This window comes from Pseudophryne corroboree, chromosome 8 (genome assembly GCF_028390025.1).
Source record: "Pseudophryne corroboree isolate aPseCor3 chromosome 8, aPseCor3.hap2, whole genome shotgun sequence".
NCBI classification, from domain to species: Eukaryota; Metazoa; Chordata; class Amphibia; order Anura; family Myobatrachidae; genus Pseudophryne; species Pseudophryne corroboree.
Genome location: NC_086451.1, coordinates 87,859,884 through 87,879,359, shown reverse-complemented (window position 1 = coordinate 87,879,359; position 19,476 = coordinate 87,859,884). Strand labels below are relative to the sequence as shown.

The 19,476-nt window shown below is 47.8% G+C and overlaps 1 protein-coding gene across 1 annotated transcript; it reads right to left on the bottom strand.

The window, feature by feature from the left end:
* Positions 1-5,639: 5,639 nt before the first annotated feature.
* LOC134949768 (anoctamin-5-like) lies at positions 5,640-18,799 on the bottom strand. The gene is made up of 4 exons (XM_063938507.1): positions 18,741-18,799; positions 18,319-18,391; positions 8,041-8,119; positions 5,640-7,882 (listed from the first exon to the last, which is right to left on the bottom strand). Exons 1-4 carry the CDS (start codon positions 18,797-18,799, stop codon positions 5,670-5,672), a joined length of 2,424 nt encoding a protein of 807 aa, XP_063794577.1. The 3' UTR covers positions 5,640-5,669.
* Between the last annotated feature and the right edge of the window lie 677 nt (positions 18,800-19,476).

Here is a 19,476-nt window from a genome sequence, read left to right as displayed (position 1 = left end):
CAAACGCCAACTCTTTCCTAGGCAGGCTACGCTTTGTATCACCGCTTTCCAGAATACGCACACAGCTGAAAACCTCTTACGGCAACTGAGGAAGATCATCGCGGAATGGCTTACCCCAATTGGACTCTCCTGTGGATTTGTGGCATCGGACAACGCCAGCAATATTGTGTGTGCATTAAATATGGGCAAATTCCAGCACGTCCCATGTTTTGCACATACCTTGAATTTGGTGGTGCAGAATTTTTTAAAAAACGACAGGGGCGTGCAAGAGATGCTGTCGGTGGCCAGAAGAATTGCGGGACACTTTCGGCGTACAGGCACCACGTACAGAAGACTGGAGCACCACCAAAAACTACTGAACCTGCCCTGCCATCATCTGAAGCAAGAAGTGGTAACGAGGTGGAATTCAACCCTCTATATGCTTCAGAGGTTGGAGGAGCAGCAAAAGGCCATTCAAGCCTATACAATTGAGCACGATATAGGAGGTGGAATGCACCTGTCTCAAGTGCAGTGGAGAATGATTTCAACGTTGTGCAAGGTTCTGATGCCCTTTGAACTTGCCACACGTGAAGTCAGTTCAGACACTGCCAGCCTGAGTCAGGTCATTCCCCTCATCAGGCTTTTGCAGAAGAAGCTGGAGGCATTGAAGAAGGAGCTAAAAGGGAGCGATTCCGCTAGGCATGTGGGACTTGTGGATGCAGCCCTTAATTCGCTTAACAAGGATTCACGGGTGGTCAATCTGTTGAAATCAGAGCACTACATTTTGGCCACCGTGCTCGATCCTAGATTTAAAGCCTACCTTGGATCTCTCTTTCCGGCAGACACAAGTCTGCTGGGGTTGAAAGACCTGCTGGTGACAAAATTGTCAAGTCAAGCGGAACGCGACCTGTCAACATCTCCTCCTTCACATTCTCCCGCAACTGGGGGTGCGAGGAAAAGGCTCAGAATTCCGAGCCCACCCGCTGGCGGTGATGCAGGGCAGTCTGGAGCGACTGCTGATGCTGACATCTGGTCCGGACTGAAGGACCTGACAACGATTACGGACATGTCGTCTACTGTCACTGCATATGATTCTCTCAACATTGATAGAATGGTGGAGGATTATATGAGTGACCGCATCCAAGTAGGCACGTCACACAGTCCGTACTTATACTGGCAGGAAAAAGAGGCAATTTGGAGGCCCTTGCACAAACTGGCTTTATTCTACCTAAGTTGCCCTCCCACAAGTGTGTACTCCGAAAGAGTGTTTAGTGCCGCCGCTCACCTTGTCAGCAATCGGCGTACGAGGTTACATCCAGAAAATGTGGAGAAGATGATGTTCATTAAAATGAATTATAATCAATTCCTCCGCGGAGACATTGACCAGCAGCAATTGCCTCCACAAAGTACACAGGGAGCTGAGATGGTGGATTCCAGTGGGGACGAATTGATAATCTGTGAGGAGGGGGATGTACACGGTGATATATCGGAGGGTGAAGATGAGGTGGACATCTTGCCTCTGTAGAGCCAGTTTGTGCAAGGAGAGATTAATTGCTTCTTTTTTGGGGGGGGTCCAAACCAACCCGTCATATCAGTCACAGTCGTGTGGCAGACCCTGTCACTGAAATGATGGGTTGGTTAAAGTGTGCATGTCCTGTTTTGTTTATACCACATAAGGGTGGGTGGGAGGGCCCAAGGACAATTCCATCTTGCACCTCTTTTTTCTTTTCTTTTTCTTTGCATCATGTGCTGATTGGGGAGGGTTTTTTGGAAGGGACATCCTGCGTGACACTGCAGTGCCACTCCTAGATGGGCCCGGTGTTTGTGTCGGCCACTAGGGTCGCTAATCTTACTCACACAGTCAGCTACCTCATTGCGCCTCTTTTTTTCTTTGCGTCATGTGCTCTTTGGGGAGGGTTTTTTGGAAGGGACATCCTGCGTGACACTGCAGTGCCACTCCTAGATGGGCCCGGTGTTTGTGTCGGCCACTAGGGTCGCTAATCTTACTCACACAGCTACCTCATTGCGCCTCTTTTTTTCTTTGCGTCATGTGCTGTTTGGGGAGGGTTTTTTGGAAGGGACATCCTGCGTGACACTGCAGTGCCACTCCTAGATGGGCCCGGTGTTTGTGTCGGCCACTAGGGTCGCTAATCTTACTCACACAGCTACCTCATTGCGCCTCTTTTTTTCTTTGCGTCATGTGTTGTTTGGGGAGGGTTTTTTGGAAGGGCCATCCTGCGTGACACTGCAGTGCCACTCCTAGATGGGCCCGGTGTTTGTGTCGGCCACTAGGGTCGCTAATCTTACTCACACAGCTACCTCACTGCGCCTCTTTTTTTCTTTGCGTCATGTGCTGTTTGGGGAGGGTTTTTTGGAAGGGACATCCTGCGTGACACTGCAGTGCCACTCCTAGATGGGCCCGGTGTTTGTGTCGGCCACTAGGGTCGCTTATCTTACTCACACAGCGACCTCGGTGCAAATTTTAGGACTAAAAATAATATTGTGAGGTGTGAGGTATTCAGAATAGACTGAAAATGAGTGTAAATTATGGTTTTTGAGGTTAATAATACTTTGGGATCAAAATGACCCCCAAATTCTATGATTTAAGCTGTTTTTTAGTGTTTTTTGAAAAAAACACCCGAATCCAAAACACACCCGAATCCGACAAAAAAAATTCGGTGAGGTTTTGCCAAAACGCGTTCGAACCCAAAACACGGCCGCGGAACCGAACCCAAAACCAAAACACAAAACCCGAAAAATTTCAGGCGCTCATCTCTAAATTACTGTCTATTAGTGTGTCAGTAAAATCATATTCTCATACGCTGACAGCAGAGTGCCTGTATTAACCCTTTCTATTATACTGGTAATAACTAATACTCCTGTTGTCTACTGTAGGTAAATAAACTGTAACATTGAATGTTATTCAGGTTTATTAGCAAACCAAAAAAGCCCACTAATGGGTAAAATCATGTTGCACTGTGGGTAGGGCAGATGTAACATGTCCGGAGAGAGTTAGAATTGGGTGGGTTATATTGGCCCTCATTCCGAGTTGGTCGGTCGCAAGGCGAATTTAGCAGAGTTGCTCACGCTAAGCCGCCGCCTACTGGGAGTGAATCTTAGCTTCTTAAAATTGCGACCGATGTATTCGCAATATTGCTATTACAAACTACTTCGCAGTTTCAGAGTAGCTCCAGACTTACTCTGCCTGTGCGATCAGTTCAGTGCTTGTCGTTCCTGGTTGACGTCACAAACACACCCAGCGTTCGCCCAGGCACTCCCACCGTTTCTACAGCCACTCCTGCGTTTTTTCCGGAAACGGTAGCGTTTTCAGCCACACGCCCCTAAAACGCCGTGTTTCCGCCCAGTAACACCCATTTCCTGTCAATCACATTACGATCGCCGGAGCGAAGAAAAAGCCGTGAGTAAAAATACTTTCTTCATAGTAAAGTTACTTGGCGCAGTCGCAGTGCGAACTTTGCGCATGCGTACTAAGCGGATTTTCACTGCGATGCGATGAAAAAGAACGAGCGAACAACTCGGAATGAGGGCCCTTGTTTCTGTGCAGGGTAAATACTGGCTGCTTTATTTTTACACTGCAATGTAGATTTCCGTTTGAACACACCCCACCCAAATCCAACTCTCTCTGCACATGTTATTATTACACCTGCCCCACCTGCAGTGCACATGGTTTTGCCCATTAGTGGGCTTTTTCGGTTTGCTAACAACTTTGAATAGGGCCCTTTATCTGTAAATGATATCACTGAGTTACCAGATGTAAATGCAGAAAGCCAGCATTGCCGCCAATGAGAAGAAACAGAAACACGTAGCGGCAATCAGGAATCCTGCAAGAAAGAAACAGGTTCTGTGAATAAGTGTCATGTCATTTACAGCCGTGTTACACATGGATCAATTCCTTATATGAAACAATTCTGAAAACAGCTTTGTTGTCACTAGTAAGTGCAGAATATGTGGAAGCTCAGCGTATATCATTTCCTAGAAATCCTGCGTTTGCCCCTGATGGTGTGTAACCGTCACATGTATTTTGGGGAGTAACCTGCGCCCTAACCTGGGAATGCCTCACCGAGTACTCTGCACCTGCTGATATATTATATTCTGCAGCACAAAGCTGATTTATGGGCATAAGCGCAATAGAATCAGAATCAGCTTTATTGGCCAGGTGTACTCACGTACACTAGGAATTCTTTGTGGTACAATGCATCGCCAAGCAGCAACATGAAGGGTGAGTACATAGCATAAGAAGGGGGAAGAACATAGCATACATTACACACATCACACGTATGAGTTGATACTGCACATTGCAACTGTACAATAGACTCAACATATTAGACATATTATACATGTAAGACTAAACACAAAGGCTGCTTGGCAGAGCAAGACTAAACACAAAGGCTGCTTGGCAGAGCAGCACCGAGGCAGCCATCCACGGCGCCAACTAGAACTCAAACAATGCACATAATACAGAAGATTTAAGTATTACATCAAAAGATAAACCACACAGACAATAAAGACAGAAAGCATAATGCAGGGTTGGTGTAAGCATTTTTGGTAATAACCTCCAGGGGTTGTGTATTCCACCCTCACAAGGTACCAGGTGCGGCAGCCATCTTGGGCGCACTGCGTAGGATTACCCAGGGTGGAATAGTCCACCCCTAGAAGAGAACACAAAACGGGGAGATTGCAGAGTCCTTAGGTTCAGAGTAGGGTTCCAATAAAACCATCAGGTCCATGTATTTTTCATCCCATCCACAAGTTTACCAGATAAGGCAGCCATGTTGGGTGCACTACGAAGGTTACACAGTGGGAGATGAGCCATACAAGGGCCAAATGCATTTATGGGAAAACTGACACGTGTGTAGGAGTATGCTATACCCTGCATGGAATGATCGAAATGAAGCACACCCTGCCCATGGAGGAACCATCCGAGGCAGCCATGTGAGGCGCACTGTGTAGGTTACTGCTGGCAGGGTGTGCAACCAATGGAGGTACACATTACAGGAATTGCACACAGTGGGGGGAAAGTACCCTGTAAGAAGAAAGAAGAGAAAGACACATTTGCAGGAAAACATTAATTTGTGAAAATGATAAATGTCCTGGTCTCAAGAGAGCAGTGCGGGTGGGTGTGAGAGTGTGGGGAGCAGTGCAGGTGGGTGTGAGAGTGTGGGGAGCACACTAATGTCCAATGGAACTGACCCAGCAAAATCTGGTCCTGATGCGCACGCCCCTCAGTTCCCTGCTCAGCTTGAGGGGTAGTCTTGGGGGCAGTCATGATGTTCTTGGACAGAGAAGTAGTAGGCATTGGTCCTGGTGTTCTCAAGGCAGAGGTGAGGAGAGGCCACATGATGGTCCTGAGTTGCAGTGTTTGGGGAAATTGTTTTATTCGAGATTTTAGCGTAGTCCAAATCCAGTTCAAACTCCGGTTCTAACTCCATTCTTAAAACACATTCTTAACAAATGCATTCTTCACAATTGCAAGCAGGCCAAGTCCTGACTGCAGGCCTTGATAATATTGCTCTTAAATGCTCCAACTATATCAGCTCGCAAAGGGGGAGGTATGCAATCAGAAGTTCAGCTAATTAACAGAGGTTATTTTGCATTGAAGAAGGGTCACAGACATTTGCAGACAAACTTCCTTGGGGTGTGAAAACTGTAGCCAGAGAGAGATGAGAGACTCAGCTATACAAGCATGAAGATGGTGTTTTTACCTCCATAATTATTATAAATGCCATTTTTGCAGCCAGTATATGCCAGAACTGCATGGTGTGTAAGTATCTCTTCTCGTGGTCGGGAGGATAACGATAGTCTCTGTACCTGCAAAATGTAACATTCATTATATTCTCCAGCGGCATGCTGATGTTATTGAAATCATTGATGTCAAACACGGACAGACTGCTGCTGATATAACCCAAATCGCCGCTTTCCGAGTAGGCGTAATAGTACACCAGGCGGGGGATCATGTCGGAAGTAAAGGCGACAATAAAAGCATTCGTCACCACGGACAGAATGGCCACTGCGTTCAGGATCTCCTGCCACACCCCGTTGCTGTGGGCTTTGGCCGCAAACGGGCGCCTGAACTGCGTGGTCAGTTTCCAGGAGTCAACGCGGATTTCCAGGATGTTGTTGAGCAGAGCGAGAAGCGGCGCCAGTGGGAAAGACGCCACGAACAACATGATGAACCCAAACTGAATTACCATTTCAAGGTATTCATAGAAGAGGCCCAGAGGACCAAACACCTGCAGCTCGTAGTCCTGCTCCCAGCGGCTGTATAAATTCTCTGGGCTGTGAGTGGTTTTCCGTCTCCTCCACCAGTTCATCATCCACGGAACAAGGGCCTCTTGAATATTCCCCCAGATCTGCTTTCCAGCCATGACGATAGTGAGCTGAGTGGTGAGTTCTATCAGACAGCCGGCCGGATCGCACTCCTCATTGCGCCAGCAGCTGAACATATAGGTGTATTCTCCGGGGAAACCCACAAACTTGCCCTTGAAGAACGCCACGTAGAAACAAGACGAATAGTAATTGACGAACTGGAAGAGGAACATTTTCATGGTGAGGCGGTTCTCGTACTCCAGGTGCGTCCTCAGGATTTCCATGTCGGTAATCCAGATCGCCACGCGTTCATACAGGAAGTTCAGGATCATGATCATGATAAAGTTCAGACAGGAAGCTGTCACTGAGGTGGCCAGCTGCGGGGTCAGCAATCCGCTGATGGGTTCCAGCGTGTCGTTGTTCTCCATGACGCTGGCGAACGCAGCACAGACGGCCAGCAGATAAACTATAACCGCGATCATGCTGGCTATGGTCAGGGTGATCCAGAAGAGCACCATGGTTCCAGAGAAGCAGAACCGTGCTACCTTGCTAGTTACGGGCAGGTAAGGCTCCAGCTCCTGAGTGACTGGATTTTTTTTCTTCTGAGTACATTTGGCTTCATATTCCGGTCTTAGCTGAAGTTGTTGCTGTTCTTCTTCAAAATCCACCAAGTCCCATTCGTACTCCAGCCTGGCCTGTCTCCGCTTCCAAAACTCCAGGAACAAAGTTACCCATATTCCCATGAATATTGCAAAGAAAAGCGTTGCCACATTATCAAACAAATGAGAATACTGCGAGGGTTCACAGGTGGAGTTTAGCCTCCAGAACTCACATCTCTGATCGCATAAAGGACACATGATAATCTGACCACCAATGTCCTTATCACAGATTTCTTTACTACTGTTGCTGTCATCCATGGTTACCAAGCCATAAAGGAAGCATAAAAATCCCACAACCGCAGCATAAAATAACATTTCCGTGTAGAAACCCAGCCAGGCAAAATAGATTCCGATCTTCTCTCCGTAATATTTTCTAATGAGGTTCAGAGGCTGCTCTTTGTAAAACTTGCCAAACCTAGCCCAATGACTGTACAGGGTGTAGCGCTCATTGTCGCACTTCTCCTCCGGAGACTTCTTCCAGTACTGACAATCATGGAGTGGAAAGGTGGTGTTGTAAGTCCCGTTGCTCAGTAGCCTCTTCAGTCCAAACTTTCTCTTATCTTCTGATGTTCCGTACGGGCAGCGGGAGAGGATGTAATACACTATCCTGTTCCTGGTGGCCGGGGAGAAGAACGTGTTCTCATCATGGAGGAGGAACAGCTCCTGTCGCTGCTTGCTGAATGGGGCGGTGAAATAGTCCGGCTCCGGGTTCATGAGTTTGTCCGGCAGTCTGAAGAGCTTCAACACGTAATTCAAAAGGTTGCCAGCTTTGTTGTCCAGGTCATTCTCCTTAGTGGGCACCTTAATGTTCAGCACCTCCGCGTAGGTGGAGAGGACCTCCCAGGGTGCGTGGATTTTAACAAAATAGATTTTTCCATTTTCAGATTCCTTCTTTTCTTCAGTCTCTAGCTCCAGCCCTAGGCAATACTAGGCAAATGATGCCCCAAACTCACCCAGTTGCTGCCAGCAGATGTAACTTACCCCCCTCACACACACAGATGCCGTCCCTGTCCCCACTGATCCCTATTACTAACACATAGCACATATATGTCTGACTTTCATCACTGTTAGTTACCTGTGTCTATAGGAACATAAGGGTCTTCTGTCCCCTGGACACCGGCATAGTCAGCGGACCCAGCCTGGAGGGACGACAGCTAGGGGAAAAGAGACATTGTCACCGTGTGCCCACTCCTTCCACGACGGGGAAAGTTGGCACACCGGGGTGGCTGCGACGTTCACCGGTTAGGTGAATGTCATCACTGGCCCGCGGGCCTCAGCCACCCAAACGTCACCTACTCGGCACTTGCGCACCTAGGTGAAAGCGAGCCCGCTAGGCCTAGCCGGGTTTCGCCAACCGACGCTCAATGCGAACCAAGACACACACACACAGAGTATACTCACACTCGAACTCTTGTCAGCTTGCCTGCCGTGAGTCGCTGTTCCTGGAAAGAGAATGACAGCAGCCTCCCTACAAACTAATAAACGGCAAACAACGGAACTGAGCCAATTTACTTTAAATTCTAAACAGTACAACCTGGTTAGCTACTTTATCTAACTCCAGCAAACAGTACAAGCAAATACAGGGTGACAGAATGACAATAGCACGAAATGTGAAAAACCTCTCTAGTCCGGTCTGGTGAAGATTCAGCTGCTTCGCGCCTGGAGGATAAGTGCTGGTGCAACCCAATCCCCTCTCTGGGGGGGCGCCGCACACTCTAGAGTCACGGAAATGACCGTGGGAGGCCGGACAGTCTCTCCACAGTTCCTCCAGACCCCAAAGTGGTGAAGATGTGCCAACCCCGGACTAGAGCTCCCTACAGTAGAGATCACAACCCAATCCTATCCTTACCGTGGCCAAATGTCAATATTACCCCTCGGGCCTAATGCCCGCCTCCCTAGGGCCGCAGGCCTAGCGCCTGCCCTTCAGGTGAGAGGTAGCCTTGGCCTAATGCCAAGGCTACTTGTACCAGTTGTGGCCTCCTTACTCCTAACTGTGCCACAGGCCTAGTGCCTGACTGCAGCCTCAGGCCTAGTGCCTGCCTGTCAAGTGGGGTGTAGACTTGGCCTAATACCAAGTCTACTTATGCTGGTTGTGGACGCCTTCCTCCTAACTGCCACAGGCCTAGCACCTGACTGTAGCCTCAGGCCTAGTGCCTGCCTGCCAAATGGAGGTGGGGTGTAGACTTGGCCTAATACCAAGTCTACTTATGTTGGTTGTGAACTCCCTCCTTACTGCGTCACAGGCCTAGTGCCTGCCTACTGGGGGGGAATTAGTAATCCCGGCCTAATGCCAGGATTACTTAATTGTGCGGGGCCCCTCTTTTCCTACCTGCTGCTCGGATCTATTGCCCGTCTGTGGCCACAGGCCTACTGCCTGACACCCTGGTGGTCTACGGGGAGTCCACGCTTGGCACGAGGCTGCTTACCCTGGCCGTAGGGAGAGGCTGCAGTGGGGAGCTTCGTCAGCTCTTTTGCTACCCACACACTGCAGCACTCTCCGCCGGACCTCCGCGCTGGATCCCGGGCTCCTCCTTCTCTTCTTTCCGCCGCCGCTTCTTCTCCTTCTCTGGCCACCACTTCCTCTTCTTCCCGCCGCCGCTTCTTCCGTCATTGCCAGGCCTTCTTCCGCCGTCTTCTTCTCTTCTGGAGCTCTTCACCACTCCGTCTACGGCGCCCAACTGACTGCTCCCGCTCCGCAGCGTCTGTTATATGACGCTGGGGGCGGGCGGAACTATGATGCGACGTGCCCTGATTGGCTTGTCGCGGCATGTTCTTATTGGCTGACCGGGCGCGAGCCGCGATTGGCTCACGCCCGGTGCCAAATTCAAATGGCCGCGACGCGATTGGAGGGGCTTGAATCCCAGCGGATGCAAGCCCCTCCGTGACGGAAGCACGCCGCGATGCCACTTCCCGCCACGTACCGCCGCTGCCTGCCCAGGGAAAACGGAGGTAAGAGACCTCCCTCGTTCCCCCAGCCTGGTGCCCGCTCACACCTACACCTGCTATAGGCAGAGGTGAGTAGGCCTGTGTAAGTCACACATGTCACCCCAGTACTATTCTCACACAGTATATTTAGTATAACACTCAGTATGTAACTAGCACTATATAGGGTGTGATATAGACAGTATAGTTGTATGTATGTCATGCTTGTAGAGGTCTGTATGTTGTGTATTATGTACTGTGCGCCCTTATAAATGCTAAGGTATACTTGTGTCTATGGCTCTATTTGGCCAAATAATATCGTTTATTTGTACTTAGTAACAACTCTTACAATAAGGAAGATGGCGCTTACCTTCAGTTGCCACAATAGGTGCTCCCTGACCAGCCGTAATAATGAGAAATATCCACAAAAATGTCTGTAAGCACGAGAACATCTCTGCATGTCTTTCTCCGCCAAAAACTACCTATCAAAATGCTAACACTCTAACAGTCTGTGACATCACCCTGGCCTCAGCTGCATTGTGATGCGGCTGTGATGTCATAATGACAGGAAGGGGCTGGGGCCTTATTAGGCATTTCACAGTGCAGTGTATAGAGGCACATTATATAACACGGTAGCATAATGTATTACAGTACAGCACAGGAACACAGGGCAGCCTATGATATCACAGTATAGCACAGCAATGCAGGAGTGGTTGTGTTCTACTTTCCACTATATATCCTGCTAAGTGCAAACAAGAGTTCTGATAAAAGGGACAGGTCTGCAAGTTATTGTCACTCTATTGGCTGTGCTAATATAGCATATTACTTAGAGATGAGCGGGTTCGGTTTCTCTGAATCCGAACCCGCCAGAACTTCATGTTTTTTTTCACGGGTCCGAGCGACTCGGATCTTCCCGCCTTGCTCGGTTAACCCGAGCGCGCCCGAACGTCATCATGACGCTGTCGGATTCTCGCGAGGCTCGGATTCTATCGCGAGACTCGGATTCTATATAAGGAGCCGCGCGTCGCCGCCATTTTCACACGTGCATTGAGATTGATAGGGAGAGGACGTGGCTGGCGTCCTCTCCATTTAGATTATAAGAGACTGAGAGAGATTTACTGGAGCTGACTAGGAGGAGTACTGTTACTGTAGAAGTGTAGAGACTGAGTGGAGAGAGTTTACTAGTGAGGACAGTGCAGTTTACTTTATAATCCGTTCTCTGCCTGAAAAAAGCGATACACAGCACACAGTGACTCAGTCACATACCATATCTGTGTGCACTGCTCAGGCTCAGGCCAGTGTGCTGCATCATCTATTATCTATATATAATATTATATATATCTGTCTGACTGCTCAGCTCACACAGCTTATAATTGTGGGGGAGACTGGGGAGCACTACTGCAGTGCCAGTTATAGGTTATAGCAGGAGCCAGGAGTACATAATATATTATATAGTGAGTGACCACCAGACACACAGTGCAGTTTATTTAATATATCCGTTCTCTGCCTGAAAAAAGCGATACACACAGTGACTCAGTCAGTCACATACCATATCTGTGTGCACTGCTCAGGCTCAGGCCAGTGTGCTGCATCATCTATTATCTATATATAATATTATATATATCTGTCTGACTGCTCAGCTCACACAGCTTATAATTGTGGGGGAGACTGGGGAGCACTACTGCAGTGCCAGTTATAGGTTATAGCAGGAGCCAGGAGTACATAATATATTATATAGTGAGTGACCACCAGACACACAGTGCAGTTTATTTAATATATCCGTTCTCTGCCTGAAAAAAGCGATACACACAGTGACTCAGTCAGTCACATACCATATCTGTGTGCACTGCTCAGGCTCAGGCCAGTGTACTGCATCATCTATTATCTATATATAATATTATATATATCTGTCTGACTGCTCAGCTCACACAGCTTATAATTGTGGGGGAGACTGGGGAGCACTACTGCAGTGCCAGTTATAGGTTATAGCAGGAGCCAGGAGTACATAATATATTATATAGTGAGTGACCACCAGACACACAGTGCAGTTTATTTAATATATCCGTTCTCTGCCTGAAAAAAGCGATACACACAGTGACTCAGTCAGTCACATACCATATCTGTGTGCACTGCTCAGGCTCAGGCCAGTGTGCTGCATCATCTATATATATTATATATCTGTCTGACTGCTCAGCTCACACAGCTTATAATTGTGGGGGAGACTGGGGAGCACTACTGCAGTGCCAGTTATAGGTTATAGCAGGAGCCAGGAGTACATATTATATTAAAATTAAACAGTGCACACTTTTGCTGCAGGAGTGCCACTGCCAGTGTGACTGACCAGTGACCTGACCACACTGACCACCAGTATAGTTAGTAGTATACTTATATTGTGATTGCCTGAAAAAGTTAAACACTCGTCGTGTGACTTCACTTGTGTGTTTTTTTTTTTTTATTCTATAAAAATAAAACTCATTCTGCTGACAGACAGTGTCCAGCAGGTCCGTCATTATATAATATATAATATATACCTGTCCGGCTGCAGTAGTGATATATATATATTTTTTATATCATTTATCATCCAGTCGCAGCAGACACAGTACGGTAGTTCACGGCTGTGGCTACCTCTGTGTCTCTGCACTCGGCAGGCAGTCCGTCCATAATTGTAATACCACCTAACCGTGGATTTTTTTCATTCTTCTTTATACATACATAGTTACATAGACATCTTCTCTTTATCAACCAGTCTATATTAGCTGCAGACACAGTACAGTACGGTAGTTCACGGCTGTGGCTACCTCTGTGTCTGCACTCGGCAGGCAGTCCGTCCATAATTGTATACCACCTAACCGTGGTTTTTTTTCATTCTTCTTTATACATACATAGTTACATAGACATCTTCTCTTTATCAACCAGTCTATATTAGCTGCAGACACAGTACAGTACGGTAGTTCACGGCTGTGGCTACCTCTGTGTCTGCACTCGGCAGGCAGTCCGTCCATAATTGTATACCACCTAACCGTGGATTTTTTTCAGTCTTCTTTATACATACATAGTTACATAGACATCTTCTCTTTATCAACCAGTCTATATTAGCTGCAGACACAGTACAGTACGGTAGATCACGGCTGTGGCTACCTCTGTGTCTGCAGTCGGCAGGCAGTCCATAATTGTATACTAGTATCCATCTCCATTGTTTACCTGAGGTGCCTTTTAGTTGTGCCAATAAAATATGGAGAACAAAAATGTTGAGGTTCCAAAATTAGGGAAAGATCAAGATCCACTTCCACCTCGTGCTGAAGCTGCTGCCACTAGTCATGGCCGAGACGATGAAATGCCAGCAACGTCGTCTGCCAAGGCCGATGCCCAATGTCATAGTACAGAGCATGTCAAATCCAAAACACCAAATATCAGAAAAAAAAGGACTCCAAAACCTAAAATAAAATTGTCGGAGGAGAAGCGTAAACTTGCCAATATGCCATTTACCACACGGAGTGGCAAGGAACGGCTGAGGCCCTGGCCTATGTTCATGGCTAGTGGTTCAGCTTCACATGAGGATGGAAGCACTCAGCCTCTCGCTAGAAAAATGAAAAGACTCAAGCTGGCAAAAGCAGCACAGCAAAGAACTGTGCATTCTTCGAAATCCCAAATCCACAAGGAGAGTCCAATTGTGTCGGTTGCGATGCCTGACCTTCCCAACACTGGACGTGAAGAGCATGCGCCTTCCACCATTTGCACGCCCCCTGCAAGTGCTGGAAGGAGCACCCGCAGTCCAGTTCCTGATAGTCAGATTGAAGATGTCAGTGTTGAAGTACACCAGGATGAGGAGGATATGGGTGTTGCTGGCGCTGGGGAGGAAATTGACCAGGAGGATTCTGATGGTGAGGTGGTTTGTTTAAGTCAGGCACCCGGGGAGACACCTGTTGTCCGTGGGAGGAATATGGCCGTTGACATGCCAGGTGAAAATACCAAAAAAATCAGCTCTTCGGTGTGGAGCTATTTCACCAGAAATGCGGACAACAGGTGTCAAGCCATGTGTTCCCTTTGTCAAGCTGTAATAAGTAGGGGTAAGGACGTTAACCACCTCGGAACATCCTCCCTTATACGTCACCTGCAGCGCATTCATAATAAGTCAGTGACAAGTTCAAAAACTTTGGGTGACAGCGGAAGCAGTCCACTGACCAGTAAATCCCTTCCTCTTGTAACCAAGCTCACGCAAACCACCCCACCAACTCCCTCAGTGTCAATTTCCTCCTTCCCCAGGAATGCCAATAGTCCTGCAGGCCATGTCACTGGCAATTCTGACGAGTCCTCTCCTGCCTGGGATTCCTCCGATGCATCCTTGCGTGTAACGCCTACTGCTGCTGGCGCTGCTGTTGTTGCCGCTGGGAGTCGATGGTCATCCCAGAGGGGAAGTCGTAAGCCCACTTGTACTACTTCCAGTAAGCAATTGACTGTTCAACAGTCCTTTGCGAGGAAGATGAAATATCACAGCAGTCATCCTACTGCAAAGCGGATAACTGAGGCCTTGACAACTATGTTGGTGTTAGACGTGCGTCCGGTATCCGCCGTTAGTTCACAGGGAACTAGACAATTTATTGAGGCAGTGTGCCCCCGTTACCAAATACCATCTAGGTTCCACTTCTCTAGGCAGGCGATACCGAGAATGTACACGGACGTCAGAAAAAGACTCACCAGTGTCCTAAAAAATGCAGTTGTACCCAATGTCCACTTAACCACGGACATGTGGACAAGTGGAGCAGGGCAGGGTCAGGACTATATGACTGTGACAGCCCACTGGGTAGATGTATGGACTCCCGCCGCAAGAACAGCAGCGGCGGCACCAGTAGCAGCATCTCGCAAACGCCAACTCTTTCCTAGGCAGGCTACGCTTTGTATCACCGCTTTCCAGAATACGCACACAGCTGAAAACCTCTTACGGCAACTGAGGAAGATCATCGCGGAATGGCTTACCCCAATTGGACTCTCCTGTGGATTTGTGGCATCGGACAACGCCAGCAATATTGTGTGTGCATTAAATATGGGCAAATTCCAGCACGTCCCATGTTTTGCACATACCTTGAATTTGGTGGTGCAGAATTTTTTAAAAAACGACAGGGGCGTGCAAGAGATGCTGTCGGTGGCCAGAAGAATTGCGGGACACTTTCGGCGTACAGGCACCACGTACAGAAGACTGGAGCACCACCAAAAACTACTGAACCTGCCCTGCCATCATCTGAAGCAAGAAGTGGTAACGAGGTGGAATTCAACCCTCTATATGCTTCAGAGGTTGGAGGAGCAGCAAAAGGCCATTCAAGCCTATACAATTGAGCACGATATAGGAGGTGGAATGCACCTGTCTCAAGTGCAGTGGAGAATGATTTCAACGTTGTGCAAGGTTCTGATGCCCTTTGAACTTGCCACACGTGAAGTCAGTTCAGACACTGCCAGCCTGAGTCAGGTCATTCCCCTCATCAGGCTTTTGCAGAAGAAGCTGGAGGCATTGAAGAAGGAGCTAAAAGGGAGCGATTCCGCTAGGCATGTGGGACTTGTGGATGCAGCCCTTAATTCGCTTAACAAGGATTCACGGGTGGTCAATCTGTTGAAATCAGAGCACTACATTTTGGCCACCGTGCTCGATCCTAGATTTAAAGCCTACCTTGGATCTCTCTTTCCGGCAGACACAAGTCTGCTGGGGTTGAAAGACCTGCTGGTGACAAAATTGTCAAGTCAAGCGGAACGCGACCTGTCAACATCTCCTCCTTCACATTCTCCCGCAACTGGGGGTGCGAGGAAAAGGCTCAGAATTCCGAGCCCACCCGCTGGCGGTGATGCAGGGCAGTCTGGAGCGACTGCTGATGCTGACATCTGGTCCGGACTGAAGGACCTGACAACGATTACGGACATGTCGTCTACTGTCACTGCATATGATTCTCTCAACATTGATAGAATGGTGGAGGATTATATGAGTGACCGCATCCAAGTAGGCACGTCACACAGTCCGTACTTATACTGGCAGGAAAAAGAGGCAATTTGGAGGCCCTTGCACAAACTGGCTTTATTCTACCTAAGTTGCCCTCCCACAAGTGTGTACTCCGAAAGAGTGTTTAGTGCCGCCGCTCACCTTGTCAGCAATCGGCGTACGAGGTTACATCCAGAAAATGTGGAGAAGATGATGTTCATTAAAATGAATTATAATCAATTCCTCCGCGGAGACATTGACCAGCAGCAATTGCCTCCACAAAGTACACAGGGAGCTGAGATGGTGGATTCCAGTGGGGACGAATTGATAATCTGTGAGGAGGGGGATGTACACGGTGATATATCGGAGGGTGAAGATGAGGTGGACATCTTGCCTCTGTAGAGCCAGTTTGTGCAAGGAGAGATTAATTGCTTCTTTTTTGGGGGGGGTCCAAACCAACCCGTCATATCAGTCACAGTCGTGTGGCAGACCCTGTCACTGAAATGATGGGTTGGTTAAAGTGTGCATGTCCTGTTTTGTTTATACAACATAAGGGTGGGTGGGAGGGCCCAAGGACAATTCCATCTTGCACCTCTTTTTTCTTTTCTTTTTCTTTGCATCATGTGCTGATTGGGGAGGGTTTTTTGGAAGGGACACCCTGCGTGACACTGCAGTGCCACTCCTAGATGGGCCCGGTGTTTGTGTCGGCCACTAGGGTCGCTAATCTTACTCACACAGTCAGCTACCTCATTGCGCCTCTTTTTTTCTTTGCGTCATGTGCTGTTTGGGGAGGGTTTTTTGGAAGGGACATCCTGCGTGACACTGCAGTGCCACTCCTAGGTGGGCCCGGTGTTTGTGTCGGCCACTAGGGTCGCTAATCTTACTCACACAGCTACCTCATTGCGCCTCTTTTTTTCTTTGCGTCATGTGCTGTTTGGGGAGGGTTTTTTGGAAGGGACATCCTGCGTGACACTGCAGTGCCACTCCTAGATGGGCCCGGTGTTTGTGTCGGCCACTAGGGTCGCTAATCTTACTCACACAGCTACCTCATTGCGCCTCTTTTTTTCTTTGCGTCATGTGCTGTTTGGGGAGGGTTTTTTGGAAGGGACATCCTGCGTGACACTGCAGTGCCACTCCTAGATGGGCCCGGTGTTTGTGTCGGCCACTAGGGTCGCTTATCTTACTCACACAGCGACCTCGGTGCAAATTTTAGGACTAAAAATAATATTGTGAGGTGTGAGGTATTCAGAATAGACTGAAAATGAGTGTAAATTATGGTTTTTGAGGTTAATAATACTTTGGGATCAAAATGACCCCCAAATTCTATGATTTAAGCTGTTTTTTAGTGTTTTTTGAAAAAAACACCCGAATCCAAAACACACCCGAATCCGACAAAAAAAATTCGGTGAGGTTTTGCCAAAACGCGTTCGAACCCAAAACACGGCCGCGGAACCGAACCCAAAACCAAAACACAAAACCCGAAAAATTTCAGGCGCTCATCTCTAAATTACTGTCTATTAGTGTGTCAGTAAAATCATATTCTCATACGCTGACAGCAGAGTGCCTGTATTAACCCTTTCTATTATACTGGTAATAACTAATACTCCTGTTGTCTACTGTAGGTAAATAAACTGTAACATTGAATGTTATTCAGGTTTATTAGCAAACCAAAAAAGCCCACTAATGGGTAAAATCATGTTGCACTGTGGGTAGGGCAGATGTAACATGTCCGGAGAGAGTTAGAATTGGGTGGGTTATATTGGCCCTCATTCCGAGTTGGTCGGTCGCAAGGCGAATTTAGCAGAGTTGCTCACGCTAAGCCGCCGCCTACTGGGAGTGAATCTTAGCTTCTTAAAATTGCGACCGATGTATTCGCAATATTGCTATTACAAACTACTTCGCAGTTTCAGAGTAGCTCCAGACTTACTCTGTCGTTCCTGGTTGACGTCACAAACACACCCAGCGTTCGCCCAGGCACTCCCACCGTTTCTACAGCCACTCCTGCGTTTTTTCCGGAAACGGTAGCGTTTTCAGCCACACGCCCCTAAAACGCCGTGTTTCCGCCCAGTAACACCCATTTCCTGTCAATCACATTACGATCGCCGGAGCGAAGAAAAAGCCGTGAGTAAAAATACTTTCTTCATAGTAAAGTTACTTGGCGCAGTCGCAGTGCGAACTTTGCGCATGCGTACTAAGCGGATTTTCACTGCGATGCGATGAAAAAGAACGAGCGAACAACTCGGAATGAGGGCCCTTGTTTCTGTGCAGGGTAAATACTGGCTGCTTTATTTTTACACTGCAATGTAGATTTCCGTTTGAACACACCCCACCCAAATCCAACTCTCTCTGCACATGTTATTACACCTGCCCCACCTGCAGTGCACATGGTTTTGCCCATTAGTGGGCTTTTTCGGTTTGCTAACAACTTTGAATAGGGCCCTTTATCTGTAAATGATATCACTGAGTTACCAGATGTAAATGCAGAAGGCCAGCATTACCACCAATGAGAAGAAACAGAAACACGTAGCGGCAATCAGGAATCCTGCAAGAAAGAAACAGGTTCTGTGAATAAGTGTCATGTCATTTACAGCCGTGTTACACATGGATCAATTCCTTATATGAAACAATTCTGAAAACAGCTTTGTTGTCACTAGTAAGTGCAGAATATGTGGAAGCTCAGCGTATATCATTTCCTAGAAATCCTGCGTTTGCCCCTGATGGTGTGTAACCGTCACATGTATTTTGGGGAGTAACCTGCGCCCTAACCTGGGAATGACTCACTGAGTACTCTGCACCTGCTGATATATTATATTCTTCAGCACAAAGCTGATTTATGGGCATAAGCGCAATAGAATCAGAATCAGCTTTATTGGCCAGGTGTACTCACGTACACTAGGAATTCTTTGTGGTACAATGCATCGCCAAGCAGCAACATGAAGGGGGAGTACATAGCATAAGAAGGGGGAAGAACATAGCATACATTACACACATCACACGTATGACTTGATACTGCACATTGCAACTGTACAATAGACTCAACATATTAGACATATTATACATGTAAGACTAAACACAAAGGCTGCTTGGCAGAGCAGCACCGAGGCAGCCATCCGCGGCGCCAACTAGAACTCAAACAATGCACATAATACAGAAGATTTAAGTATTACATCAAAAGATAAACCACACAGACAATAAAGACAGAAAGCATAATGCAGGGTTGGTGTAAGCATTTTTGGTAATAACCTCCAGGGGTTGTGTATTCCACCCTCACAAGGTACCAGGTGCGGCAGCCATCTTAGGCGCACTGCGTAGGATTACCCAGGGTGGAATAGTCCACCCCTAGAAGAGAACACAAAACGGGGAGATTGCAGAGTCCTTAGGTTCAGAGTAGGGTTCCAATAAAACCATCAGGTCCATGTATTTTTCATCCCATCCACAAGTTTACCAGATAAGGCTGCCATGTTGGGTGCACTACGAAGGTTACACAGTGGGAGATGAGCCATACAAGGGCCAAATGCATTTATGGGAAAACTGACACGTGTGTAGGAGTATGCTATACCCTGCATGGAATGATCGAAATGAAGCACACCCTGCCCATGGAGGAACCATCCGAGGCAGCCATGTGAG